We start from the raw sequence: 27,434 nt of genomic DNA on the forward strand, positions 1-27,434 counted from the left end.
CCATGGGAGAGGGACCATCAGGCATACTCCATTACTCCAATTTTGACGTACAGCTCTTTGTTTCCACGGGCAATTAAGTCCATGGGCATTTTGGCCATTGAGCGACCCAAGCATGCAAAGCGAATGTTCTCACTCTTGGTTAATTTAACAGAATATTAACAGCTTTCTGGCGCAGAGTCTATCGAGGAAGCCCAAAGAAGTGAGCGCAGAAGAGTGTGCAGTGCCTGGCTTGAGATCTTCCGTAGCCGCAATGAAGATGACAAGAATGATGCGAGTCTTTCTTGAAGAGCATGTGGAGGAAGATGAGGTGGTTTTGAATCTGTATGAAGTGGAAGAAGCCGAGGATGACGACGACGCTGGCGGTGAAGGAGACGATGAGGAGGAGCAGCAGGAGGAGGAAGGAGATGATGGTGACAATGTTGAAGCTCCTGAAGGCGAAGGGGATAATGATGAGGACGACGATGAGGAAGAAGATGCTGGCGAGCACGATGGTGGTGTCGACGATTCCGATGGCAACAATGACGGTTCCGGTGACGAGGAGGGGGGAGCTGCAGACGATGTCAGTTTGAATAAGATTTTTCCTGTGCATCGTTTTTCCTTTTTCTCTTTTTAGTTTCTTTATTTCAATTCTTGGTTCATGCTTCAATTTTTTTTTTTTAACAGATCGTCGACGTCCGTGCTGAAATTCCTGATGAGGATGAGGAAGGATCTAGTGATTTGACTGGTGAAGACATCAACGATGAAACTGAGGGTGGAGCCAAAAGAAAGAGGTCAGATGATTCAGACGATGGAGAAGATGATTAGAGTCCCTCTAAACAATGGAAGCTCTAGCTACTTCAAATAGATTCTGTTGCTCGTTGCCATTACACGGCGGTATTTTGAACCGTTACTATTGACTATACCCAACTCATCATCTTGTAGTTTGCAATTAATGTTAGAGTATAATATCCTTTTCTTCTTCTTTGTGAAAGTCTATCTCATTTGGTATTAACATTTACGTTGAAGTAGGGGGAGTGCTGTGAACTGTCTATAAAACATTTAGGGATAAAATTAATGGAAAAGAAGGAAAGACCATAACTGATGATATCGAGATATATATATATATATAAGGGAAAAATCAAGGGAACAAGGGATAATCTGTCTGGAAGAGACAGGAGTATTCATTATGTAGATTGAGGAATATGATCATGATCAGGCAGAAAAAGAATTAACATGCTGGAGAGTACTAAAGTTGAGAAAGAAAAGGGAGAATTTAATAAAAGACAAACTGATTGACAGCATAACAGCACTCATTTATCTACATAAGATTTAATATTCTAGTTTGATCGAGTTTAGAAGAAAATGAATATGAATTTGATTATCATCGAGCGGAGATGATTAATTGAATTCTCTCTATGTGTACTTAAAATGAATAATTTTCTTCATTTTGCTCATTCGAAATTCTTTTAAGACAGAGATTAGGATAACATAATTTAAAAGTTCATTTTTCTCATTATGTGCATGGAATGCCATAGGCCGTATCAAATATTCTCATTTTGGACATTTATTTTGGTTTTTGTCACATTTGAAGCGTGTAAAAGCAAAACATAATAGGGATTATGATGGGGATCTCGCAAAGCAGTTACCAAAATCTTTGACTCCACAAAAAGTCTGGTCACACCCTATGATTTCCCCGGAGAGGATAGGGTTTATATATGCGCTGGCCAAGGATAATATTTATTCAAAACTGTGATCTACTTAAATATATGTGTGTAAATTTTAGTCTGCTTAACATAGTCATCAACCCCTGGCGTTGATTTGCACGTTTTTAAGAACCAAACCCCCCATATATATATATGGCAACTTCTTAACAACTTTTCTTTTGATATTTTTTGGTGTTTGGTTTATTTTTATATTGATTTCTTGGGAATTAGTGGTTTTATGCAGATTATTTAAGCCTGTGAAGGAGCATATTTTTAGCGTAAATTTGACTGCTTTAGTTGGATTTGCCAAATAGAAAACGAAGATAAAGATTGAAGACCCAAAAAAAAGAAGGGGAAAAAAAATCAAGGCAATAGTTGCTTAGAACCCTGACCTCACGTACGAAACCTTCGATTTGGAAAATTTGACGAGCAATTGATTATTAATCAGCACTTTTTGACCACTTCGTATTTAAATAAAATACTTCTCTGATTTTAAATGTAAATCCTATTTTATAGTGTAAATGGATTTTATATTTAACAGCGTAGGAGTACTACGATTGAATCTTTCTCTTATCTTTCCACATACTGTGTGTGTGGGTGTGCTGGGCCTTCCTTGACCTGGTTAACTAGTTAGCAGAAAGTGCGAAAGCTGCCTCTCACAAGTAACTACATATACTAATACATATAAATCACCTTTTAATTTCCTCGCGAAACATTCTTTAGATCTCATGAAAAAACAAATTATATAAAACATTTGCGGATTCCCAATAGATAATATATCTTCTTTTGCGCTTATTTCCTGCAAAGTGTGTTCAGTAGCCTTTTTCTCCCCATTTAATTCACCGCAATTAAACATTAATAACCTCAATAATTAAAAACGAGATTAGGTTTAGTGAAAGGGACTAATTTCTCACAATATTGTGAACCAATGTTCAAAATTTTATTGAAAGAGATGTTCACATTTAATGACTCACGGTATCTCGAATAGGATTGTCTCCAATAAGAGGATGTCATGCGTAGCCAAAAAAAAAAATAATAATAACCTCGATGATTGAAAGATGACTGTGGTTGGTGATAAATAGTGTCAAAATATGTGTGTGACCCCCTTATCAACCCCATGCATCATCAATATTCATTCATCTGAATTTAATCTCAATCATGTGAATCATCTAAAATCGAATATTAGAGAACGGCAATAATTATAAGCTTCCAATATCATATTAAAACAACTTTTTTCTTGCATATGCGAAATACACATCCATGATTTAAATATAGCCACACAACATACAGTACACTCCTACTTGTGTGGGGGGGGGAATCTGTTTAATATGAACAGTTCACCGTAACAATATCCCTTCATTGGAAATAAGAGTAAAATGCAGTTAAATTGAATGCCTTGATTGGAAATAAGAGTAAAATGCAGTTAAATTGAAGCAACATTTTCTTTTATTTTCTTTTCTTTTACAGCTAATAACATGGGTATATATAAATTGTAATATATACGTGTGGATGGATGGAGATCAGAAAGATATGATACTGTAAGACTAGATCTTAGCAAATTAAAAGTAGGAGAGGAATGAGTTAATGATGAGGTGGAAGAAGAAGAGGAACGAATTAAAGGGTGTGGAGAAGAGAGAGGGTTGACTTTGGCGGTTAGTTAGTGAGACTTAAAATGCTTGGACAGATTTATTACAACCAAATAAGTAAATAACGACATTCAGTATAGATGCTATTTTTATGTGATCATCGGGTCAACCCAAATCGAATCCATACTTCTTACGTGTCCAAAGTCAAGATTACAGACTGTTTTGGGCCCCACCCCCTTCGAAATCGTTAATTATTTAGTGGACCGCGTCAATCTCCTCCTCCTAATTCATTCTTTCATTTAATTTAAGATGCACGTCTCAATCTTAATTTAACATTAAATTACACAAAACTTCCTACACTTTAAATTTTATATATATAAATAACTCTCTTAATGTTTACAACTTAACAACAAATCACCCTAATTTTTAAATTTGTACAGACGACCCACAATTGTTAATTATATAACCCTTAAACTTTATGTTTGTATACATATATATAATCCCTACAAACTTTGGGAGATAACTCCCCTGAAAATATAATTTGTATTCCTAAAATTCGCATCAATTATTAATCTAATCTGTAAACTTTGATTTGAAACAATTAATCTTCATAATTTCTTGGCTTGGAACAAACTATTCCTTATGGTTTTTTAACTCAAAACAATTCAATTTCTATACTCTAGAAGAGTTAAAATAAATTTAGGGACTCAATTGATAATTGAGAGAAAATTTTAGACATAAAAATTATATTTTATCTGATTATTTTAAAATTTAAAATTAATAGAATGTAATTTAAGACTCGGGTAGTGGATTGATTTTTGAAAGTTTGTTAGATTAAAAAATGTTTTCATTTTTTAAAAAATCTCATTCCCTTTTAAAATATTGTTTTGACCAAACTTTCAATGGAAGAATGACTAGGTATTGAAATTGAAATGGAATTTTAAAAATAAAAAAAAGGGATGAGAGAGAGATATGTGGATGGTTTGACAGTTCAACGCAAAACGCAGATGATCATCACTTGAGCGTCTTGGGAACACTTGATGAGACTTGCTCCTCCAATTTTAATGCCGAGTCTATTGCATAACTTTTCAAGACTTCACTTCTCTCTCTAGTCTACGTCGATCTGTTTCCCTTCTCTCCCTCTCTCTTCCTCTCTCTATAGAAACTTATGGCCACAGGGAGTGGACTCTCCATTGATTCAGATCCACCTTTGAGCGGCTTCTTCCTCTCCAATCCCATTGTCCTCTACTCTTTCCGTCTTTGAAGACTACCTCCCATGGACTCTTCCTTCCCTTTCCCTGCAGAGATGGACTTCTTCTCTAACAACAATCTCAAGCCTTCCTCTTCCTCTTCCAATGATGATTCCTCCACTCCTCCTCGTCCTCTTGAATTCAAAGTAAACGTGAGTTCTTCTTTCTCGCTTCATCTTCACACAAACACGCGCACACGCATATCTGTATGTTTCATATTCACTCTCTTTTGTTTCTTGTTCTGTCATTTAGACTGCTCTCAATCTCTTGACCATTGACGGCGACCAATCCGTGGTGGATGGTGCGTTTGACGTATATTCAAATTTCGAAGAGAAACGAGCCAAGATTAGTGAGGTGAGATTCGTAGATGTAACATTGAACTGAAATGAATGACCCGTTTTTGTGTTGGGTGATTCTTGTTTTTTGTCTGGGGATTGAATCATTTACGTTGTGTCTGGGGCTGTGTCATTTACAGTTGCAGACTGAGATTGCTCTTCTTCGAGCTGAGTTAGAGAAGATCATGGAAGAGAATCATGAGCTGAAAGACACTCTGAATAAGGTTAACACCAATTACAATGCCCTGAAGATGCATGTGGACTTTATCGAGTCTCGCAAGGGCAGTGAGGACGCTGAGAAACCCGAAAACCAAGTGCCTGATGATGCGAGTCCAGAAGAAAAGAAACAAACAGATAGTAACAGAGGAACCCTAGTGCCAAGGCAATTTATAGATCTTGGATTAGCTTCGATCAATGATGGTGAGGCTAATAGTGATGAGCCTTCGCTGTCTTCCTCCAATGACAGATCAAGATCGCCATTGGAAGTGGAATGCAGGGCCAGAATTGGTTCTGATAAGAAGGAACTCACCAGAGAAACTGAAATTGAAGAAGCTGACAAGACTAATAAAAAATATAGTCCTCCCAGAAACGTTGATGATCAGCTGGAAGACATTATGAGGAAGGCAAGAGTTGCAGTCAGAGTTCGATCAGAAGCACCTATGGTGCGTCATGTAGCATTAATTGTATCTGGATTATTTTACTGTGAACTTGATACTTCTTTTATTGTGAATGTTTTTTTTTGGGGCCAAACTTTTATTGTGAATTTGATAGGCGGATTAAATGATGTGATAATCAGATTACTGATGGATGTCAATGGAGAAAATATGGTCAGAAGATGGCCAAAGGAAATCCATGCCCTCGAGCTATTATCGTTGCACCATGGGTTCGGGTTGTCCCGTTAAGAAACAGGTATTTATCTATCCTCATTCTTTTATCATACGTTTCATATATTATGCCATTGCAAGAGCTCCAGTCAAGTTTTTCAAAATCCAGGGAGGGATTAAAAAGTGAATTATTAATGGGCCTAAAATTTAATTAAAATAAACAAACGGGGGAAATTTGATTTCATCATTTTTAAAAATAAAAAAATCTCATCAAATCAAAACAAAACGACGATTACTCAAAATTTTTCAATCAAATTAAAACAAGTAGATCTCTTCTTCCTATGATTGCTTGCCTCATAACTAATTATTGTTAGTGATGCTTCATGCTAATAAGAAGTTTGTTACATATTATCTCATTAAAAATTGATGGTATATAGTAGTTGTCTCGTTGACTATGCATTTTACAATTAAGTCTTGAAATTCTCATTTTATTTGAATTTAGATTTTCTTTGTAAAAGAAGATATCACACTATTTTATTAAGATGGATTCAACAAGTATACTGAAAAACTCTAAATATAATAAATAAAGAAAGACATATATTTTTAATACTTTTGCCGTAAAATACAATTGAATCTTGTGGACAAAATTATAGGTACAAAGGTGTGCAGAGGATCGAACAATTTTGGTAACAACATATGAAGGAAGTCATAACCACGCATTGCCTCCAGCAGCAATGGCGATGGCTCAAACAACAGCAGCGGCAGCAAGGACATTGCTTTCAGGATCAATGTCAAGCAATGATGGTCTAATGAATGCAAGCTTCTTGACAAGGACGACATTGCTACCTTGTTCTTCAAGTAACATGGCAACTCTCTCAGCCTCAGCTCCATTTCCAACCGTTACATTGGACTTAACTATTCCTCCAACACCACAATCTCCTACCCAATTTCAAATGCCTTTCTCAAATAATGCCCCTCATGATTTCACTCAAGTTTTGGCTCAAGCGCTTTGTAGCAACAAGCAAACAAGTATGTCGGGGCTTCAAGTGAATAACAAAGACCCCTTACAATTGAGTGCTGCTATAGCAGCTGATCCTAACTTCACAGCAGCTTTAACAGCGGCTATTACTTCTATTATGGGTTCTACTCTGCCAAACAACGTTAATGGTGACAACAATGCCAAAGTTATAAGTAGCAATAACAGTTATTCAAATTTTTCAGGGAATTAGATACATGAATAAACACGTAGGTTGGGTTGATTTGTTTATTTATTTGTTTGGAGTTTGGCTATGAAACTTTGAGTTGAATTTTCCTATTATTATTTATCGATTTAATTGAATAGGTGATAGTTAACTAGACTACATTATTGATTTATTTATTTTCTTGGCTCAGACTAGACTGGAAAATATTGAGCTGATTATTATTTTTTGTTATTACTTTTTTTTATTTTGACATTAGATTTTTTTCTTGTTATTTGACCTTGAAGACATACAATCTTAAGCATATTTAAAGGCTCACATTTTAAGTAGATTTTTAAAAAGAGTTTTTTTTTTATCTTATCAAGCCTTTGAAAGGCTCATACTTGAACCTAGAGAAAAAATTTAGACATATTTAAGCTTAGATGTGCAGGGTTTATATTTATGCTTTAGGCTCAAGCCTATTTGGTTAGTCTCCTCTAACTCCTTACACAAATAAAACGCCAGTCACACTCTAATTCTATAGTCTAAGAAAACTTGTTTTGCTTTATTGTTCTTTATTCGCTCCCAACGGCTTCCAACCATAATTACGCTTGAAAAGATAGTAAATTACTTTGGTTGTTACATTACAGGGCCTCCATTTCACTGAAATATTTTTTCAAAAAAAAAAAAAAGAGGGTGAAGATTCTATGGGACGCCAAATTATGCTGTCCATAACGAGCTTATGATTTCATCTTTTTAAGCCAGTAGAGAAGGACGAAGTGGGGAAGAAAACCATACAAAAACTGAGAGAGCTTGCCGTGATTGCAACTAAAAATTTGACCGGGTACCGGCTAATTGTGAGTATGATGGAATGGGAACGTGCGGGTGAGAGAGGAAGACTAGGCCCCGGGGGATTGGCGCCGAACCGAAGCGGTTGTAGCAGCCCTCGTAAGAAAATTGTTATTGTCATTATCATATTAAAACAATAATAATACTACTTTCGATCTTTAATATAAAAATTTATTTGATTTTTATTTTGATCTTGAATATAAGATTTAAATATATTTTATCTCTTATTTATTCATTTTTTTCAGATAGTATTATAGTAATAATAGTTCTAACCAATACATTTGATTAGCAAGAATATTTTAGGAAAGACAACACATATTTATTAGAAATAACTAATTTAACTAGTTTTTTTAATTTACTCAAGTGAATCAAATAGCTTTTATATTAATGACTGAAGATATTATAAAATTTGGGATAATTTTCAGATTTTATTTTTATTTTAAAAATATTTTTGGCGGAAATTTGTTAAAAAATTATAACTTTGACATATAAGTGCTGTAAATCATGAACGAAATCCACTCACGTAGCTAGGTTGTATTTTTCTTTTTAATTACGAAATATGACCAATGTGGAGAGCCACGATTAATTGGGCAATAGATTAAAGAGGCATATGATATTTCAGACCCTACATCACCCATGGATTAGCTTCTTTAAATAATGAATCAAAATCAGTTTTCCTTATTGTCCCAAAAATTTTTTAAAAAAAATAGCATAAAATTTTGCCGTACAAGATCAGGTGCAGAGCGCAGCATCCTGAGCACTGTCATGGAAATTGGCTGGAGGATGCCATGCCTGGGTAATGCGGTACAGGAAACAGAAACTGAAGGAGAAGAGGAAGAGCTTGCGCTTGAGGAAGGAGGAATAAAAATGGGAAGGGTAGTAACGAAAGAGCTCGGTCATGGGGCTGGCAACGAAAAGGGACTTTTCTTAAAATATAAAAAACCCGGCGAGACCCCAACAACGCTTAGAGATATATTGTGGCCTGAGAAAACAATCATGAAAGGGAAATATTTGATGATTTTTTCAACAATGACAATTTTTAATAAAAGAAATTTGTGGACTAACGTATGATAAAAAAAAAAAACTGTGAGGATTTGACTCTAATGAACGGTGAGCTTTAGGGATTTAACCTACCTAATATTTTTTTGTTTTGAAAAATACAATGCCGTTAGTATCCTAAGTATAAATTATATAATTTATAATAAGTTGTACTGTTTATAAATAATACAAATAATGTATTTTGTTGCCTACAGTAATAGATCATACGTTAGTTTTTCAAATTCCCTCTCGTGCATTAAGGACTTTGTTTAATGTAGAAGGATGAAAAAAAGGGACTTCAAAGCAATGCTATGATTCATTTGGCAAGTCGTGGTGAGAAGGTGATTTGAAAAAAAGCCATTGATATCTATTATATTTGTGAGGAGATGAAAAGCACAAGTTCGGAAAAGAGTAAGGTCAGAGAGGTGAAATCGAGAAAGCAGAATAGATGAGGAGGGTAATGGGAACCATTATGGTGCCACCCGAAGAGAATATCAATGAGTAAGGAGCAGGCGGTGGCAACCACCATAATGTCGCCGATAGTAGCAACGACTTTGACAATAATGACACTGCACAGTGACAGTGAGAGAACCAAATAATTGATAAGATGAATCCTGGGCCTTGCTTCTTATTTCCTCATTAAGGGGATCACTGTTTGCTGTCTGCAAAGAGATAACCCTGTTAAGGGACTGAGTTTGTAATAAAAACTTGAAATGTCTCCCAAGACTCAGGTATAATATTCAAATAACTTAATGATCAGTAATCAATCATTTTAAGAACCTCAGTAACTTGGCAACTAGACAACTAGGGAACCTAACAACTTGGCTCTAATACCACTAGGATGAGAAAAACACACAATTTGAGCCTAAGTTGCATACAGTAAAACTATTTTCTCACCGCTTAAAAGAATCTTCGAGGAAACAAAATAAGTATATGGAAGAAATTAAATAGTACAAAAAACATCAAAATTATTGACTTGGAAAACCCCTCAATGCAAGGGTAAAAACTAAGAGTTGTCCAGACTAAAAAAAAAAAAAAACACAGCTTCACTATGATCAATATCTCTGAAACCAAGTAATAAATCGACAATCTAGTTGATGAAAATAACGCACTAGGTGTTGCAAAGCTAACTAAGTTTTGGCCCAATCCAACGGTTAATCAATCTATAGACACCGATTTACTGAGACTGCCCTGTGAGCATTTGATTTTTTTCTTTCTTTTCTTTTTCATTTCCTTACATATGGATGGTTACATGGGTGGGCGTTGATGCTTTCTGGGTTCCCGAGGACTAATAGTTCAGTGAACTGAGTGACATCATTGAGGAGGGGGCTGTTGCCGATAAGCATGCTTTGCAACCAACTGGGGGTGGAGGAATTGGGGATCAACCTGGAATTGGAGACGTAGAAATAGTAAGTTTAATTAATATGGGTGCTTTGGTTTATTTTATTATTGCTTTTTAACTTCTTCTTTTTTTAATATGGATGGATTAGGTTGGGATTGAGGTTTATTAGGGAGTTCATGAAGGGGAGGAGTCAAGTGACTTGAGTGGTGAGAATGTGGATGAGCAGGATGGTGGCCATGGTGCTGAGAGTGTTAAGGAACAAGACGGAGGTAAGGCTGGTGATCAAGAGCAGGACGGAAGTGCTGAGGAACATGATGGTGCTGAGGAACGGGGGGAGGCTGGCGATCATTAGTAAGACGGAGGGGCTAACGAAGGTGGGAGAGAGGGGAACAAGCAACGTTGCAATCAACCAAAGCATGACCAGGCTTTCGGTGTGAAGAGAAAGAGAGGTGAAGCTTAAGTTTGTAGTCTGAAGGAACACGAGAATGAAGTTCGAAGGGACCATTTAGATTTTTTTTTTCTTTTTTTTAGCATTGACGCACGTTTCTGATTAGGAAAATAACATGACAAAGCGGGCCTGTTTATGACTAAAGATCTATTTAAAGGCCTAATTGCTTAAACAGGTTGGGTTTTTTTTTTTCGAAATCTACCCTGCAAGCCTTTCCTGTTTAATATATTATATATTTTAATTAATTATTTAATATATATAATACTTTAATTTATATTTTAACTTAAGACTTATTTTATTTGTATAGATATGTTGTTTCCTTTTATTCTTAGCTTATGTTCAATCTTCTTAGTTTTATAATTAATTTCTTATTAATCTGCTGCTCCTTTTTTATACATTTATATATATGTGCAAGTATGTTGGCAAAATATACGCACACATGCACCTAGATGTTCTTCTTAATGAACACATGTATGTCATACGTTGTTATTGTATGTTGATTGTTTTATTATCGTATTTTATTCTTTTGTTTTAGCACTATTGTCGTATTGTATTCTAATGGGATTTTTTTGGCATTGTGATCACATCTAACAAATTTTACAAATTATTAAAAATCAGGCTTTATTTTTATTTTTAGTCATATGCAGGTTTTTTTTTGTCCAGAGTATCCTCTTACTCGAACAGTAAGAGACTAATCTCTTAGGGTACTATCGATGTCATAGTGGAGACCCCTCCCAGCAGTATTTTTTCCATATGTACTGCCCCAAGAATCAAATTCATGATATGATGTTTAAGATGCTCAAGTTCCTTCTACTTAGACCAACACTTGTTTTTTTTTTTTTGCTAAAGCATAGGTATCCTTCTATTGGAGGAAATCCTATTCGAGACACTATCGAGCACTAAATGTGAGCACCTCTTCCAGTAGAGATTCGAATATTGATTCACCACGTTATGAGAGACTAACCTCTTCTGTTAGACCCAACCCCTATTAGTTAGTTGTAGGTTTTAAATATATAACATTAGAAGGATGTCAAATGTACACTTTAATAGATTCAAAGCCTACTTATAGCTTTCAAGGCCCAAATATGAGGTCTTTAAAAAATATTCAAGCTTGATGGACTTTTCAAGTATAAAAAAAAGCCTGTATACAAGCCCAAGCCTAGACTCAAACCATAGATCCCGTTACAAGCACAAGCTTAATTAGCCAAAATCTGGCCATGCTTATTTTCATCATTAAAGTAATATTTGCTATGAGGGAAATAAAGGGAATGGGAGAAAAAATTTGGACGAGCTCTATTTAAAAAATTAGAGAGGTGGGGTTTTAAATTTTTAATAAAGAGAAGAAGTAATATAAAATAATAATAAAAATTAATTAAAAGTTTTTACCCCACTTCTTTAATTTTTTTTTTTTAAATTGAGCTCATTAAAATTTATCCTCATCTCTCTTTTCTTTTATTTTCCTCATACTAAGCGCATCTTAAATGCAAATAAAGTTCAATGACTCATGCTAATATACTAGTTTTTTCTTAAGTAAAGTTCATTGAAGAATTTGTTTCTTTCTTTTATTTTTTTTATGAGTGAAGAATTTGTTTTAATATACTACCTCCGGTCCTAATTATAAGACCCACTTGACTAATTTGAGGAGATTAAAGAAGTAAGTTAAGTTAGTTATTTGTAATAAATAAGTGTTGTCATTCCTAAAATATCCTTGCTAATTAAGTGTGTTGGTTAGAACTATCATTATTAGAAGGACTATCTTAAGAAAAATGCATAAATATGAGAAACAAAATGGATTGGGGTCTTATTAGGGGTGTTCACGATGCCCGTCCGCCCGGTGCGCCCGCCCAAGCCCGGGAAAAAAAAGCCCAGCCCGGCCCGAAAAATTGAAGCCCAAAAAAAAAAAACTTTTGGGCAGGGCATATCACGGGCAGGGCCGGGCTTTGGGCAGGGTGCCCTGCCCTGCCCGTTTTGGCCCTGCCCGAGACATATTACTTTTTATTTTTTTTTATTTTTTTGTCTTCCAAAATACCAATCATAGCGGCAGCCAGCGACCACTTACACTCACACTCGCTCACTCAGCTCAGGCACGCCACTTACCAGTCGACCAGCCCTAGCCAAGCAGCAGCCGCCAACCCCTCGCGAACGAAGTCCCGCTCTCAATCTCCGTCTCACTCTCTTAGTCTCGCCTGTCGCCGTGTCGAGTTCTACCTCTCCCAATCTCCCTCTTCGGCTCTTCCCTCTCAGTCTCTCAGTCTCCCTCTCGCTCTCCCTCTGTCTCTCAGTCTCCCTCTTCCTGTCGCTGTGTCACGGTCTACCGGAAGCAACGACTACCGACCAGCTCCACTTCATCTTCCTCCACCGACCAGCGAAGCAGCGACCACCGACCAGTGAAGCAGCGGCACTGACCAGCGAAGCAACTCACAGCAAGGCAGCCTCCAACTCTGTTAGTTAGTCTCTCCCACCCATTTTCTATCCGTGTTTCATGTTTGGTGTGCATGTTATTGAGGCTATCTGATATATTAGTTAAGTGAATCTGCAATAATTTAATTCGCATGAAGTTACTAAAATAACTACTTTATATGGCTGCGTCTAACTTATACTTTTGGGCTGTCGTCTTAATCGATCCAAAGAAATGAATTAAGTATGAATGTATGATGCACTGATTAATTACTTAATTAGTTTGTTGCTCTGATTAAATAATCTGATAAGCAATGGTGGGAACATGAATAAGATTGGAAATTTGATAATGAAGACATTGCTTCTTAGCTAGCGGTTTCGTAAAGGTAGACCAAAAAATGAATAGACATTAATTTGTGCCATCACCCATCAGGATTATTCTTTAGGCAGCTAGCAGTTTGATGTGTTTTGTTTTGATACTATTGGACGCCTTGCTGTTTTGGCCATTCCTTTTTATTAGACCCAAATACGGAAGATATGACCAATTTTTAAGGAGATTAATTATGGTATGAGAATTCAATAATAATCACCCCTTGGCTTCAAGGAACACCTTATTTTGCTATATTGTTATAGTAAAGTATTATTGTAGCTCATTAATTTGTTCAACCTTTGCGGAGGTATACCTTTTAATTAATTTGTCCAGGATTATCTTTGTTCAATTCATATAGCCTCAATAATTAAAAGGTATATATATATATGTTGCTTTTATTTCTTAGCTTAAATCAATTAACAATCATACCAAGACTGAAACAACTTTACACCTTTTGGATTCATTGAAGAGTAAAGTGTTCACCATATATTACTTCATAATTTGGTATGTAATTATTCTTTGATTTTCTTTCCTAGGTGTTGCTACATCTGGAGGAGAGAATTGAATGGCTATTGGTGGTTGAAGGGTCATTTTATAAGCGTGATTGGCTAAGTTGGTAAGGTGCATCTATTCATTCTTTAGAATTTAGAAGTACATTTTTTTAAAATTGTTTTGTTTCTAATATGTTAAAGTTATAATTACTTTTATTTGTATTTTTTCAGGTGTTCTATTTTTTTGTGGAAATTGTGGAGAGTGATGCCTTTTGAACTTCAAAGCTTTAGTTATAATATTGAGATTGTCTTGCTTGAAATGCATTATTGATGTTATTTAATTGGATAATTGTTAAGATATGTTTTGGATGATTTCTGGATGACTTCACTTGTTTTGAATTATTTTTAGATGATTTTAATGTGTTAAAATGTAGAATTATAAAATGTAATTTTTAGGTGTGTATAGAATTTTTTTCCCCATGATATGAGGGCAGGGCATCACTCTTTGGGCAACGAAGCCCGCCCTGCCCAGCCCTGCCCATGCCCATGTGCACCCCTAGGTCTTATAATTAGGACCAAACTAAAAGTCAAACGAGGTCTTATATTAAGAACCGGAGGTAGTATTGCAGTATTAAATGAATATATATGCATATATCAATAATTTATTACTTTATATATTTCAAATAAACTAAAATCTATTTTACCTATTTTATTCATTCTACATTATTAGTACGTAAAAACTAAATACTATTAAACGAGTGTTTGGGTAGAAATTAGATCATGGTTTCAAAAATATTTTTACGATTTACAAAATAAATATACAGAGAAGTTTACTTTATTTTATGAAAAAAAAATTTTAAAAATATTTTTAAAGGTTATCAAACATCCTAAGATGGGTTTAGAAATTAGAATGACAATTTTTTTTTTTTGATAAAGAGAATGACAAATTTTTTATTCTTACGTAAGTAGAAAAGAACCCAATATCAAGGCTCCTTACGTATCAACTTTTCTCTATTTAATTAAGGGACAACAACTGGTTCACCTGCCTGCGTCGCCCCTCGCCCGTCCCTGTCTCCTTACGCTTCCCATTTGCCCCAAATTCTAGGGTTTGCGTTGCAGAGATCATCCACAATGTCTCAGAACGGCAAGCTCATGCCCAATCTGGACCAGCAGAGCACCCGGCATCTCAACCTTACTGTTCTTCAACGAATCGATCCCTTCGTCGAGGAAATTCTCATCACCGCCGCTCATGTCACCTTCTACGAATTCAACATCGACCTTAGCCAATGGGTTTGCCATTCATCCACTTTTCATTTTTCTGTTTTGCACTTTTCTGATTGCTTTCTCATCCTCTCTCTCTGCTTTTCGAATGACTGGTTTGCAGAGCCGCAAGGACGTTGAGGGATCTCTTTTCGTTGTCAAGAGGTTAGTTTCTTTTTACATTACTGTGTCCAAAACGGTGTTGCAAGTGGATTAATGGTTAGTTGGGAATCTGTTGAGAAATCCATGTACAGAGGATATAAAATTGGTGTGACATAAATTGAATACCTGGTCTGTTACCTTTATCAAACGGTTTTTAGGCTCAACGATCAATAAGTTCCGAATGATTCTATGTTTCGGAAGCTCAGGGCTTTTATGTTGGATTTTCTTAATCTTTGTTTTCTATTTATCTGCTGATGTTAATCAAGCCTAACTTTGTTGCTCTATTTTGCTGCAGGAATACTCAGCCACGATTTCAGTTTATAGTGATGAATCGTCGCAATACTGGTTAGTGAGTCCACCTCCCTTGTGTTTACTGCCGTCAGTTGGTCTATTACAATCTTGAGAATCCAAAATTATAAATTTTCGTGGCTTATTGGCAATTCAACCTGGCTCATGACTTGTCTTAGTGTTGATATGAATTTATGAAACCTTTATCTTAAAGAGAAGTGGATTGTGGGGATGGCCTGCACCTACTCTGCGGTTTGCTTCCTAGTCTTCCTTCCGGTAGATTCACTATTAAAGTTAATGCAGCAGTGATGTTTGCTCAGCTCTCCTGCACATGAACAATGTTTTCAGAAGGATTTGTCTTATATTTAGTATACCGTATATTTAGTATTTTCTTGTATATGATATAATATGTTTGTAGTTATTAGGTGTGCTTCTGCCTTAAAATTTTAGGATTGGGGCTTAGGTATTGGATATTGGCACTCCACGGCTGGCTTCTTACACTCAATATTGTGAGTATAGCAAATTAGTGAACATATGAACGCCAAATATGCCTTCTATGACTTGCTTCAATAATTTTATCACATAATCATGTTGGTGCTAGACATGGGGAAAGGAAATTTCTAGTATCCTTTTTGTGTATCTTGCATTAAGTCTCGTCTATGTTTGAACTAGCATATAATTGTGTTGGCGTAAGCAGAAAATTTGGTGGAGAATCTGCTTGGAGATTTTGAGTATGAAGTTCAGATTCCATATCTGCTTTATAGAAATGCTACTCAAGAAGTGAATGGCATCTGGTTTTATAATGCACGTGAATGTGAAGAGGTTGCAAATCTTTTTAACAGGTATTATTCTTACTGGGTTTGCAATTTCGCGTGCACCGGCTATCTTGCAGGCACTTTAATGTGATGTATAAATAATCAATGGGTTACTTCTGAGTCTGTCTTCATTATTCTTTCGTACGTCCATGCCCCCATATTTAGGTCATGAAACATGTGAGGATGTGAACCTTCCATGTTAATTGAGAGGTTCCTATTTTCAAATCTAACAAGTATAATCTCTCCCTTCATCCTCTTGCTGATTGGATGTATGTTTTTTCGACCAAAGCACAACTGACTAATATACTTTAATTTAAATTTGATACCTTCCTTTTTTTTTGGGGGGGGGGTGGTAGGTGGGGTTGGGTGCTCAGAATAGTTACTATTTAATAAAAGGGATAGCGTGGAAAGAAAGAAGTTTGAGGAAATGATGTTGTAGTTTGATGGCATTTGATGCCAATGTCGCCGTGGGCTTCAAATTATTTGGAATTGGTAACATTATTAATTGAGTATTGTCACAACATTTGTCCGACCGTATTATTCAGTTTTGTTCAGTTGATTTTCAGGATTCTTAACGCCTATTCGAAGGTGCCTCAAAAGTCAAAGTTGTCTTCGACAAAGAGGTAATAAATTAATAAAATTCTTTCTTTTACATTTCGTTTAATTCTATCTGTTCCTTATCACAATCCATCCTTAAGGAAGGTTGATGTGATTTAATTCATGGTATTCTATTTTCCTTATTTCTTTCCCATAGAATTCTTTCATTATGCCATATTTATATCCATGCTCTTGAGAATATCATATCCAGGTTCTCGTGTGGTACTGATTGTGTAACCATATTAACTGTAGCCCTAATGTTCTATTGAAGGTGCTTGTTTATTTTTCCTAGGGCATGTTGTTTTTGAAATAGTGTTACAAGTTCTTTACGAATTAATTACAAACAACTACTTTTTTTGGACTCTACAAATTAGTTAAGAGGACCTTATATTTGGGACCGGTGGGAGTATTTCTTAGCTTTGGGAAAAATGTATGAGATCTGTTATTTCATTCATTCATATTCCAACCCCCTCTACTTTTTTCTTGTCTGGTAGGTTATCACTGCAGTTGACAGCTTGTCTACATTTACTTGTCTTAGACTTTGAGAAGTAAGCCTCTGCTTTTATTTCCTTGCAGTGAGTTTGAGGAACTGGAGGCAGTACCAACTATGGCAGTTATGGATGGACCCCTGGAGCCGTCACCATCTTCTACTTCCAATCCGGTTGATGTTCCTGATGATCCTTCCTTTGTGAACTTCTTCAGTGTACGTACTTTAGAAACAAAATTATTTGCTTCTGATAATTTGTGATGGATCTATCTTCGCTTTTTTCTAGCCTGTATTTCATTAGATGTGTTGTGAGTTTTGTGGCCTTTCTCATATGTAAACATTCTACTTTGTGGTGTTAACAGAGTTTCTGATTGTAAAGTGAACCTTTGGAACTTAGTTCTGATGAGGATAAGATTTTTCTCCTACAATGTTGCAGACAGCTTTGACCGTTGGGAATTTGACTAGTGCTCCAATCTCTGGACAGTCTTACCAATCTTCTCATACGGTTCCTTCTCTTTCTGTGCCCACGAATGCTGCTACATCCACTGTGCCAACCTTGCAGATACCTGCTCTATCAGCAACTACACCTCTAATGTCCCTCCACAACACTCCTGAAGCTGGTAGCAACAACCTAGCCACAAATCTTGTGAAGCCATCTTCCTTTTTTGTTCCTCCCCCTTCCTCTTCAACGCTGATGGTCCCTCCTGCGCCTGCATCCAATCCAGCGGCCCCTCCACTTCAGTCTGCTGTTAGCATACAACGCCCACTTGGTACTCCCCTGCTACAACCATTTCCACCTCCAAATCCTCCGCCATCTCTTACTCCTGCTTCCGTTCCTCCTTCAAACTATGGGCCAGTGATTACCAGGGAAAAGGTTCGAGATGCGCTTCTAGTGCTTGTTCAGGTTAGTCTGCTTGCTTTGTTACTGTTCGATATTCTGCCTATAATACCATTTGCAAGCAAAATTGTATGAGTCGGTCTATCTGTTATATATGTTGTAGATTGTTGTCCGTTTTTCTTCTCGTCCATTCTCGTGTATCCTAACTGTGCTGTGCGCTACTGCTAGGACAACCAATTCATTGATATGGTCTATAGAGCGCTGCTGAATGCTCACCAATAATCACTTTTAAGAGGTGTTAAACCATCAACTTGCTAGAGGCGTTGTTTTTGGCACTTCACATCTGCTCTGTTATTTTTTAGGCCAGGTTTTAATCATTATGTACAAGCCTTTGAATGTCAGTAAAGTATCTCAATTTGTAATATTGGTTGTACAAGCTGCTGATGTCCGCGTGCGTCTTTGCTAGTTTTCTGAATGTCGCCATATTTTGAGACAGACGTGGCGTATTGTATTTTTTTAAAAAAAAAAATTACAGAAGTATATATACATAAGTTGAATTTATTGGTGACATGCCTTACGACTATGCTACTTGTTAATGCAAAATAAGCGGCCTCATCAACTGTAGTGGTGACATGCCTCATACAAAGAAATGACGAGACCCAAGTTGTTTGGGCAATGAACTTTAGTCAATCAGAATGTATGTTGATCCCTCGTGCATTTAGAAACCACTAGCAACTAGCACGATCATCAGTCACTTGGTAGTGTCATGCCTTGCCTGAACACTCGGCCATGCCACCGCCAAGAGGAATTTAGTGATTTAAATCTTACCTTGTTTGTGCACTCGTTTCCGGTTGAAATTTGGTGCATGATAGGAAACTGTTGGGATGAAAACTTGAGCTGTTTTTATTCAATTCCCTGAGTATGCAAGTCAAGACAAAATTCATTCTATATATTTATTTCATTCTATAAATGAAAGGTTATTTATCAGTCATTCTAAACAAACTCTTAATATTTTTTTCTTTTATGGTAGAAATAACTTTTTGAAAAATTGTATTCATTTTTTTAATATTCTAGTACGGTAGTGACTAGCGAGATGACATAAAAGTTACTTAGTCTAATAAAGCACGTGAAAAACGTTTTTTCCCCTTTCGAAAAAAGGAGTGCTAGGGGTCATCAGTTCTCCCTACAATTGCCGGAAGTACCAGGGTCACTGAAGGCAGGAGTTCGCCAGAGATTTCTTGCCTTTCCATGAATTTAACAGCCTTAACTCAGGAATCTTCGGATCTACATATTCTCTAATTACTATAGCGAGACTAAACTTCATATCGACACGTGATTTATTGCGAATCAATTATTCAATTTTTGAGGACGAATGCAGTTTTGGACAAGTGATACTTTAATAGTTATACCCATGCCTAACGCTCCGAGAGATATCAGTCCGCAACAATGGGAATGCAAAGTTGATCATCCCAAGAGATTCAACTAAAATCACTATCACAAAATTTGCTGAACAAGGATCAAGGTACAGGAAATTCCAGGCGCTCTTCAAACAAAATCTTTAACGGTTTCTTTCCCCCGAAAAACCAATTCTAACAGTTCGCCTATGTTAGCGTTAATGGTTTTTGACGTGGCAATCGCTAAAACATGAAAAACAATATTATGCTTTCCAGCCTTATTCACTACTAGAACTGACCATAGCAATGGTATTGCAGCGACGTTTCATTCTTTAAAATGACGCGATGCTGCTAAATTCATTTCATCGTTTACCCACTTACAATTATGCCTTGATCTGCCAAAACGCAGCAAACAATATTTTCAAAATAAACATCAAAATTTTACTTGAGCCTAGGAGTCCTCATTTTCGCAGAACACAGATCATACATCTTGCTGTTCCCAACCTCTCAACCAATCAACGTTATGCAGTTCGCTAGAGACTCATCCTAAAGTTCTACTGGAAATTGCAATACATGGCCAAACCTTGATGGAAAATCTGGCCTATGATCACTATGCGGTCTTCACTTTTCGTGAGGGAGGACGTCGAAATAAGCTGATTAGATCGTCAAGGCCCTGATTAACAGCATCACCAACAATGACTACACATAAACAACGCTGTGTATAAAATTTTGCAAAGTGATGTTAGGTAAGAGATGATACCCTAGTTGTGATGACCAAGAAACTGAAGAGCAAAATTAAATATGAACCCAATACTAACAGCAACAGAAGGTCGAATGTGACACTGGCAACCTGTAAAATTAAATAATTTGATTATTTCCCAAGCTAAAAGCATATATAACATGTACTTAGACATAAAGCAGGGCAGGTAAAAAACCTGAGAAAATGGAGCACAAAAAAAAAAGGAAGCATACACAACAATCAGGGTGCACGATGATTGAAAATATTTAAACCAGTCCTCTATCCACAAAGATCCATCCATTGAGTTCTCTCCAGCCACTTAAAAAAGAAGAGACAACTTGTACGACACAATGAATCAAAAGTATCTTCAAATACCTGATATACATTTAGCATTGCCCTAGTTGAATCATAGAAAGTGAACATGCCATCTAGCACATCTCGTTGCAGATCAACCTGGTCAGTGTGATCTTCTAATTCCTGTAAACAAGTATACCACTAGGGTGAGTAGAAAAAAGTGATAAAACCAGGATGCTTTGTTGTCAACTCTCAGTTTCAAAGGAATTGAGGATTTAGCCCCCTTCACTAACTTTTTCTTGGAAAAATGACATTCCTCCTAAAACACTACACAACATTAGTTATCAGCGCTTAGCCCATTGCCCACAGCACATACAGTCCGTAATCAACCAAAAACCAAGCCATAGACAGCCTAAAGTTGGTGCAAACTTACCCTCAACTAACCTACCAGCAAAACTATCCCATTATGTAAAAAGGCTAGAAAACATAGCAGGCAAACGTATCACAACAATACCTTTTTCAGTGCAGCAACAAAAGAATCATCTTTTGACAGAAATGGTGCCACCCGAGGTGTTTGTGACAACACATTTAACCATGATTGAATATAAGAAGGATTTACAGCCAAACTACTGTTGTCTGCGAATACCCGAATGTTTTTTCCTTGATGTCTGTAAATATGCCTCTGCAGAAAGAAGAGCTGGTGATTTACTTCAAAGGTTAAGAAACAGTGAAGCTTCACAGCATAATGATACAACATAAAATTAATGCACATGCCAATCTGTTCTTACAATGTTCCTGTGATCACTAGGCAATGTAAATAAATTAACCCTACCGCAAGACTCTCAGCAATTAACTTCACACTCCTGACAACTGCAGTTTCATCAGCAAAATGCCTGCAGAATCAAGCTCTCAGAAAAATGCTATAAGAGGAATAATAATCTCGCTTTCAGGTCAAAAGATGAACCTGCTGTCAACAAGGCCCCCCGTCCTTTCTAGCAACTCAGGTGCAGTGGAGAGTTCAGAGAGGGTGGCAGCAGTAACTCTCAGCCTAGAAAACTGTTCATGCTCCCAAGCTACCTACAGCGAGTAGCTTTGATAACCAACTTCGAGACAACTTAAGGAAGAAAATGAAAGAATAAACTAGTAGCAGAATAGAGAATACTTCTACAAGATATCAAGCAGAAAACTTTAAAGGCCAAGACATTAGTAACAGGCGACAGTAGATGAACCATGAGTCATTAACATATTCCTTTCAAGAACCAAGTAAAAAAGGATAACAAAAAAGAAGCATGGAGAGTGTGAGTGTGTGTGTGAGAGAGAGGCCCCCAAACCCCACCTCCTCCCCATGCGGCCGGTGGGGCACCTTGCTAAGTTGCTAACTGGGACAGACAAAGGTATATGCAGCTATGCACATATGTTCAATCTGTTGAGATTACGGAAGGAAGGAAAAAGGGAGGGGGGGGGGTTAAGGAAATAACTGTTTAATGTCGCATCTATAATGAAATCGAATACAGAAGAAATGTGAAATAAAACCGATAAATAAAACCGATTATAAACTAACGATTGAACATATATGTAAGGTAGCACTTACTCGAGGATTTGAAATATTTATTTTCTTGTGCTTTAGATTAACAGTGAAGCCCAACTCTTCTGCCACGCTAGAAAAATCCTACACCAAAATCCACCAACAAAACCATCAAAACATAAATTGCAAGTCAATGCATCTCTGTATAGCCACCTACTCTGCTGTGAAAATTTACTAACTTCGAAAATTTGCTTTATATACACATTTTCTGGAGGCTTGGACACATGAATCCACAAATCTTTTTCCCATGAGCCAATACTATTCAAGCAGATAGCATAGTCAATGCTTTCACGCATACGTTGATCAAGGCTGCGAAGCCACTGGAACATGCAGATTCAAAGTTACAAAAAACATGACAATAAACAGGAAAGACTAACTAAAATGTGACAATCTGTCAGCACAAAGTGAACCTTACAAACAAAGTCTATCACCTTACGAGTTCCATTGTAGTTGTATGGCCCACCAGATGTCAGTCCAAAGAGTAGATTGTAATGTCCTCTTGTCTTTGGATTAGAATAGAGGAGAGAAAACAACCTAGCTACTTCAAGGAGAGCCACAACACCACTTCCATTACTATCACTTCCCACTGACAATGCCTACAGTTATATTTGCAAATTGCAACACATACATAAATACAAACCAAGTGATCTTGAAGGTGCAGCAAGAAAAAATACATACAGGAGCAGCCCCAAAAGTGTCATATGATGCCACTATAGCAATGGTGGGTAATTGACTAGCATCATCATCCATCTTCTTTCCCGCCAACCATCCCTGCAGGCAAACCATTGATACAGAATAGTGGTTAAACTAGTGATTCAAGTTCTTCAGAATAGTAGAAATGAGTGAGGTTGGTAAAATAGGTTCAATAATATTCACACAGGGAAATATTAGACAAAAAAGAAGAAGAGGAAAATGGAAAATAGATAAAATTCTTGAGCATTAGCATAGAGAGCCTTTGATATTACACAATACAAGTAAGTAGCATTTCGGGACATATCACGCCTCTAACTATCTATCGACAATCAAGCCAGATCAAAATAATATATATCTTTAATTCCAAAGAAGCTTTTCTGAAAGCTTTTTAGATCCTAAAACTATTATAGGTCTTGAATACTCTCTACACTAAAACATCAGAAACCAAGATCAAGATTATTAACCATGTAGTATTACAATATGTTTTATAATGGTTCGAATCACCGCCTACACTGAAAAGGTTGAATAAAAACCTGAATATTTGTAATTGTAGGAGATGCGACTTTCTTTGGCTCCGGAGCTGAAACAACAAACTTGTATCTGCAATGTCACGTGAAAAGAAACAAATGAGAACATCAGCATTGACACAAGAGAGAAAAAGCAAATCCAAAATCAATAGATTGGAACATAATTCAGCAAAGTAACAAATAGTACTAAGAGGACCAAGATATAGCAGCAATGATACTATCAGCAATTGACCATGCCATACACATCTGGTGCATGGAGACCAACTAAACGAGTTAGAACACTCGATGTAACTCAACCTGACAGCCAATAAACTTTGCATGATTGGATTCAAACAGGGAAAACTGCAACTCAGTGTGCCATATCTAGGGCGTAGAGACCAATGAATCAAGTAGTAAAAAATCATGTAAAAACGCAACTGTCAAGCAACTTAGCAAGATTTGGTTCAAACAATGAAGCTATATTCACATATTGATACTCACCCGCCATTAGTTGCAGTAGCAGGTTGGCCAGTGGCATCATTTTTCTTTATATCAGCTAACACAGCATGAATGTTGTCATCCTCATAAGCAAAATACACAGGGTACTGTAACAAGTAGCAACCCCATAAAGTTACACTTCAGTCAACAACACAAAAAAAGAAAGTAAAAGAGGCAAAAAGACAACGTGACAGCAAGGGAGGAATTGTAGTAACCATTATTTCCGCCTCCGATGAAAAGGAAGAAACACATACTTTAAAAATGAGAAGTATTAATGGAAAGATCTAACATCTCATGAATCTGATATGCATATAATGAAACAATCTAACATCTAATATACACACTTACAATGATTTTACACGGACAGTTTTGGGAAAAAAAAAAAAAAAAATCAATCCATTAGTTCATACTATCGAGAAGATACTTCTTGAATACAGCTTGGCCAGGTAACAGGTGACATAACATATTGTAGACACATGTAACAACAACAAAGGATAATAGATAGTGGAAAAAAATCAAACCAGTTGTAATGAAAAGGAATTCGTATACCACTCCCCAGTGGAAAACTAAAGTCCCTCTGGTCCTAAATAAAGGTCATGTTCTAGAAGGAATTTGTGGTCCTCACTATGGCTCACTTCGCATGAGTTTTTGAGGTATATGATGCTTGTCTCCCAAAATGCCCTTCTTTAAAGAGGATAGAAAGAGTACTTGATTTTCAAATTAACAATATTACTTAGGAGTAAAGATGGACAATTTTCAAATTTAAGACCAATTTAATGGGATGACAAACTTTTCTTACTTCCGATGAGATGGTTAAAAGTAACTTATATTTAAGCTTGGAAAAGCATTTTATAGAAAATTAAGAAGAGGAAATAGTACAAAACAAACTGGATCACTGTACTCACAGGTAAGTTGTTGTGTATTAGTATCTGTTCAAGTTCAGCCAACACATTCTTCAGCTGCTCCTTACCATCATCTTGATGATCACTTCTCAAGCCACCTTTATTTTCTATACTGAACATCTTAGGCAGCAAAAATAATAAGCCCCCCAGTGGCTTCTTTTCAACGATATATTCTGCCCAGTAGGATCCACAAGAAATTAACATTTGGTAGATTTGTGAGTGAGAGATCTAATGACATTCTTCAAATAATAATCTTGACAGATAAAGAGGCATTAAAAGCTAAGCATTCAGCTACAGAACTACACAAGATAATACAGTAATATAATATGTGGCTAACTAATATTTCTGCAACAGGAGTGGATGACATCAGTAAGTTAATTGCAAAAGCTAACTTGTCAATTTAACAATTTATAAACTCAGCATATCTTCTCATGCCTCCCAGTCATACGAAAGCACCGTGACTAAATTTAATGGAAGCTACTTATGAGCACTCCAAGTCACATTACAATATGTTAGAAAGCCTCTTTATTGTTCATTACCTAATGCCTCCTATTGGTATATAGCTCCCTCTCAAGCATAAATATTGTTACTTTCCAAGTAACTCAACACTTCCAAAACCTCATGATGGGATTCTAATAATTATCCTTTGTTTCTCCAGATTAGTAAGAGTACTTTAATTATTTGAACACTTCAGAATTTTATTACTCATAAATCAAGAAGAAGCATATCCATTATTTCGCGCGAGTGAAGAGGAGTAAAATCAAGTGAAACGATTTGAACCACCACTCCTTGCCATGGATCTGAAAAGGTGTCAAATTGTCATACAACGATTTGTATTGATAAGAAAACAGAATAGACCCTAATTCCAGCTTAGCGCAAGTGTTATGAAAATTTAGTTCGGTTCGTTGACCCCATGAATACACGCGTTCAAACCCATACATTAATCGAGAAAATTCGGAGTCTTGCATAACGCCATGGTCATTTTGCTGCTTCACTGAGACTTCTGTAACTATCGAGGCAAAAAAAAAACTGCTGTAACTAGCATAAGAATAATTGACTTATGCTTCAGAATTGCGTCACAAATCACTTGATGCGCAATCAAGTCAGCACAAAAACGAAAATAGGAAGAAAAAAGAAACCTTTGACAAATGTCATGTTCAACTCGCGAAGCGGTATGACGAGCACAGTGCGTGAGAGATCAGCATGGGGAGAGAAGTGGAGAGAGCCGGCATGGTGATTGAGGCTAGCTAGTCGAGATCCGAATGGAGCCCCGGACATATCATACTGAATCAGGCGGTAGACGTCAACTACGGTGGCAGCGTCGCAGAGCTCAACACAAGTAACGAGGAGGAAGAGGAGTGCAATAACTGAGTACATGGACTCCAGGAACAGGTGGGGCTCCCGAGCTTTTCTTGGCGCCATAATTATGGAGATCTAGGGTTAGGGGGGTCTGCGAATGATGGTGGCGATCTAGCAGGCTCACATAAATATATTGTTTATACGTCGTAAGGGTGGTCGCAGTAGGAAAACGAGAGGATTGGGAAGAGAGATAAAAGAAGGGGAGAATGGAAGACGGAGAAAGAAGCTCAGTTCCAGTGTAGCCAGTGTTAGGTGAAACCGGGATTTACTGCCTTGTGGTCACTTGTCAGTTGTCACGTTGCTGGGTTTGGGATCATCGATGTTTAAAGCCTAATATGCATAAATTAAATTGAAAGAAGATTCATGTCTTCATGATGAGGTTTAACGCAATTTTACACAATATTGAGATTGATATCAATTTAGTTATGCATTGGTTGGCCAAAGTGCCAAACAAATCATTTCGGCATCATGTATCTATAAACAAATTATTATTTTTGGTGCAAACAATCCTCTCAAACGCTAAACATGAACATTTTTTAATATTAGTTTGCAACATTAACTAGCCATTTTATTTTATGAGACTAAATTACAGCTGGTAAATATTACCTTGGTTCTAATTATAAAATCTTATTTATAAATTATAAGAGTAGTATAAATATTATCTAACTCAACAAGTAGCTTTGAAAAATAGTTTGCCGAATGCACCCCCTTAAAACCATTTCCGAGCGCCAAAGACAGACCAAAATAAAACACAAATTAAATTAGATCAACAAGGCTTCAAGAGGAAAGAGTATCTGACTGTAAAATTTCGCTCAAAAATCAATGCTTCTGGTTATCTCGCAGACCCTCTACGTAAGTAATGAACACGACACGAAGTCTACCACAGTGAAGAGCTCGGTTTGGAAGAGGAATCTGATTTCTGTGCTGAGAAACAGTAGAACATGTATGTCAATCACTCGAGGCTTGCTTATTTAATGGGAATACAAATTGTAAATCTTCATTGTCTTTTATAAACTTGCCCCGAGAACAACAACCTGGTACACAAATATCCCAACACATGGCTGCCACAAAAGTCAAGAGATTGCTGCTGGGATAACAAGCCTTGCGGATGGAAAGTGAAATGCCATTGCCCGTAAGTGATTGATATCTCCAATAAGTCCTGAAGGCCTTCGCTCCTTGTCCCGGTTCTGATTACAAATTTAAATCTAAATCCTCCGTAAATCAAAA

The 27,434-nt window shown here is 36.7% G+C and overlaps 3 protein-coding genes and 1 pseudogene across 4 annotated transcripts; 3 read left to right on the top strand and 1 right to left on the bottom strand.

Annotated features, from left to right (window-relative positions):
• Nucleotides 1-250: 250 nt before the first annotated feature.
• On the top strand, nucleotides 251-804 carry LOC114762836 (prostatic spermine-binding protein-like). Its single transcript, XM_028952427.1, has 2 exons — nucleotides 251-559; nucleotides 664-804. The coding sequence occupies exons 1-2, from the start codon at nucleotides 251-253 to the stop codon at nucleotides 802-804; spliced, it is 450 nt and encodes a 149-aa protein (XP_028808260.1).
• A 3,740-nt stretch (nucleotides 805-4,544) lies between these two features.
• Nucleotides 4,545-6,906, top strand: LOC114762838 (probable WRKY transcription factor 31; annotated as a pseudogene).
• Nucleotides 6,907-14,875: 7,969 nt separating this feature from the next.
• On the top strand, nucleotides 14,876-18,807 carry LOC114762850 (mRNA-decapping enzyme-like protein). Of its 2 annotated transcripts, none has more exons than XM_028952444.1 (8): nucleotides 14,876-15,080; nucleotides 15,175-15,215; nucleotides 15,508-15,557; nucleotides 16,198-16,342; nucleotides 16,882-16,938; nucleotides 17,489-17,615; nucleotides 17,836-18,303; nucleotides 18,401-18,807. In XM_028952444.1, exons 1-8 carry the CDS (start codon nucleotides 14,922-14,924, stop codon nucleotides 18,503-18,505), a joined length of 1,152 nt encoding a protein of 383 aa, XP_028808277.1. In that variant the 5' UTR covers nucleotides 14,876-14,921; the 3' UTR covers nucleotides 18,506-18,807. The 2 variants fall into 2 exon arrangements, with proteins under 2 accessions (XP_028808277.1, XP_028808278.1); XM_028952445.1 differs by having other exon boundaries at nucleotides 14,878-15,080; nucleotides 18,466-18,807.
• Nucleotides 18,808-20,021: 1,214 nt separating this feature from the next.
• Nucleotides 20,022-26,456, bottom strand: LOC114762856 (nicalin). The gene is made up of 14 exons (XM_028952454.1): nucleotides 25,988-26,456; nucleotides 24,852-25,021; nucleotides 23,950-24,053; nucleotides 23,476-23,542; nucleotides 22,928-23,020; nucleotides 22,681-22,845; nucleotides 22,429-22,569; nucleotides 22,256-22,333; nucleotides 21,629-21,741; nucleotides 21,497-21,557; nucleotides 21,179-21,346; nucleotides 20,746-20,847; nucleotides 20,392-20,481; nucleotides 20,022-20,304 (listed from the first exon to the last, which is right to left on the bottom strand). Exons 1-14 carry the CDS (start codon nucleotides 26,268-26,270, stop codon nucleotides 20,242-20,244), a joined length of 1,698 nt encoding a protein of 565 aa, XP_028808287.1. The 5' UTR covers nucleotides 26,271-26,456; the 3' UTR covers nucleotides 20,022-20,241.
• Nucleotides 26,457-27,434: the final 978 nt, after the last annotated feature.

The sequence above is a fragment of the Neltuma alba genome, unplaced genomic scaffold, assembly GCF_004799145.2.
Source record: "Neltuma alba isolate B1F8T4 unplaced genomic scaffold, ASM479914v2 tig00011243_pilon, whole genome shotgun sequence".
Taxonomy (NCBI): domain Eukaryota; kingdom Viridiplantae; phylum Streptophyta; class Magnoliopsida; order Fabales; family Fabaceae; genus Neltuma; species Neltuma alba.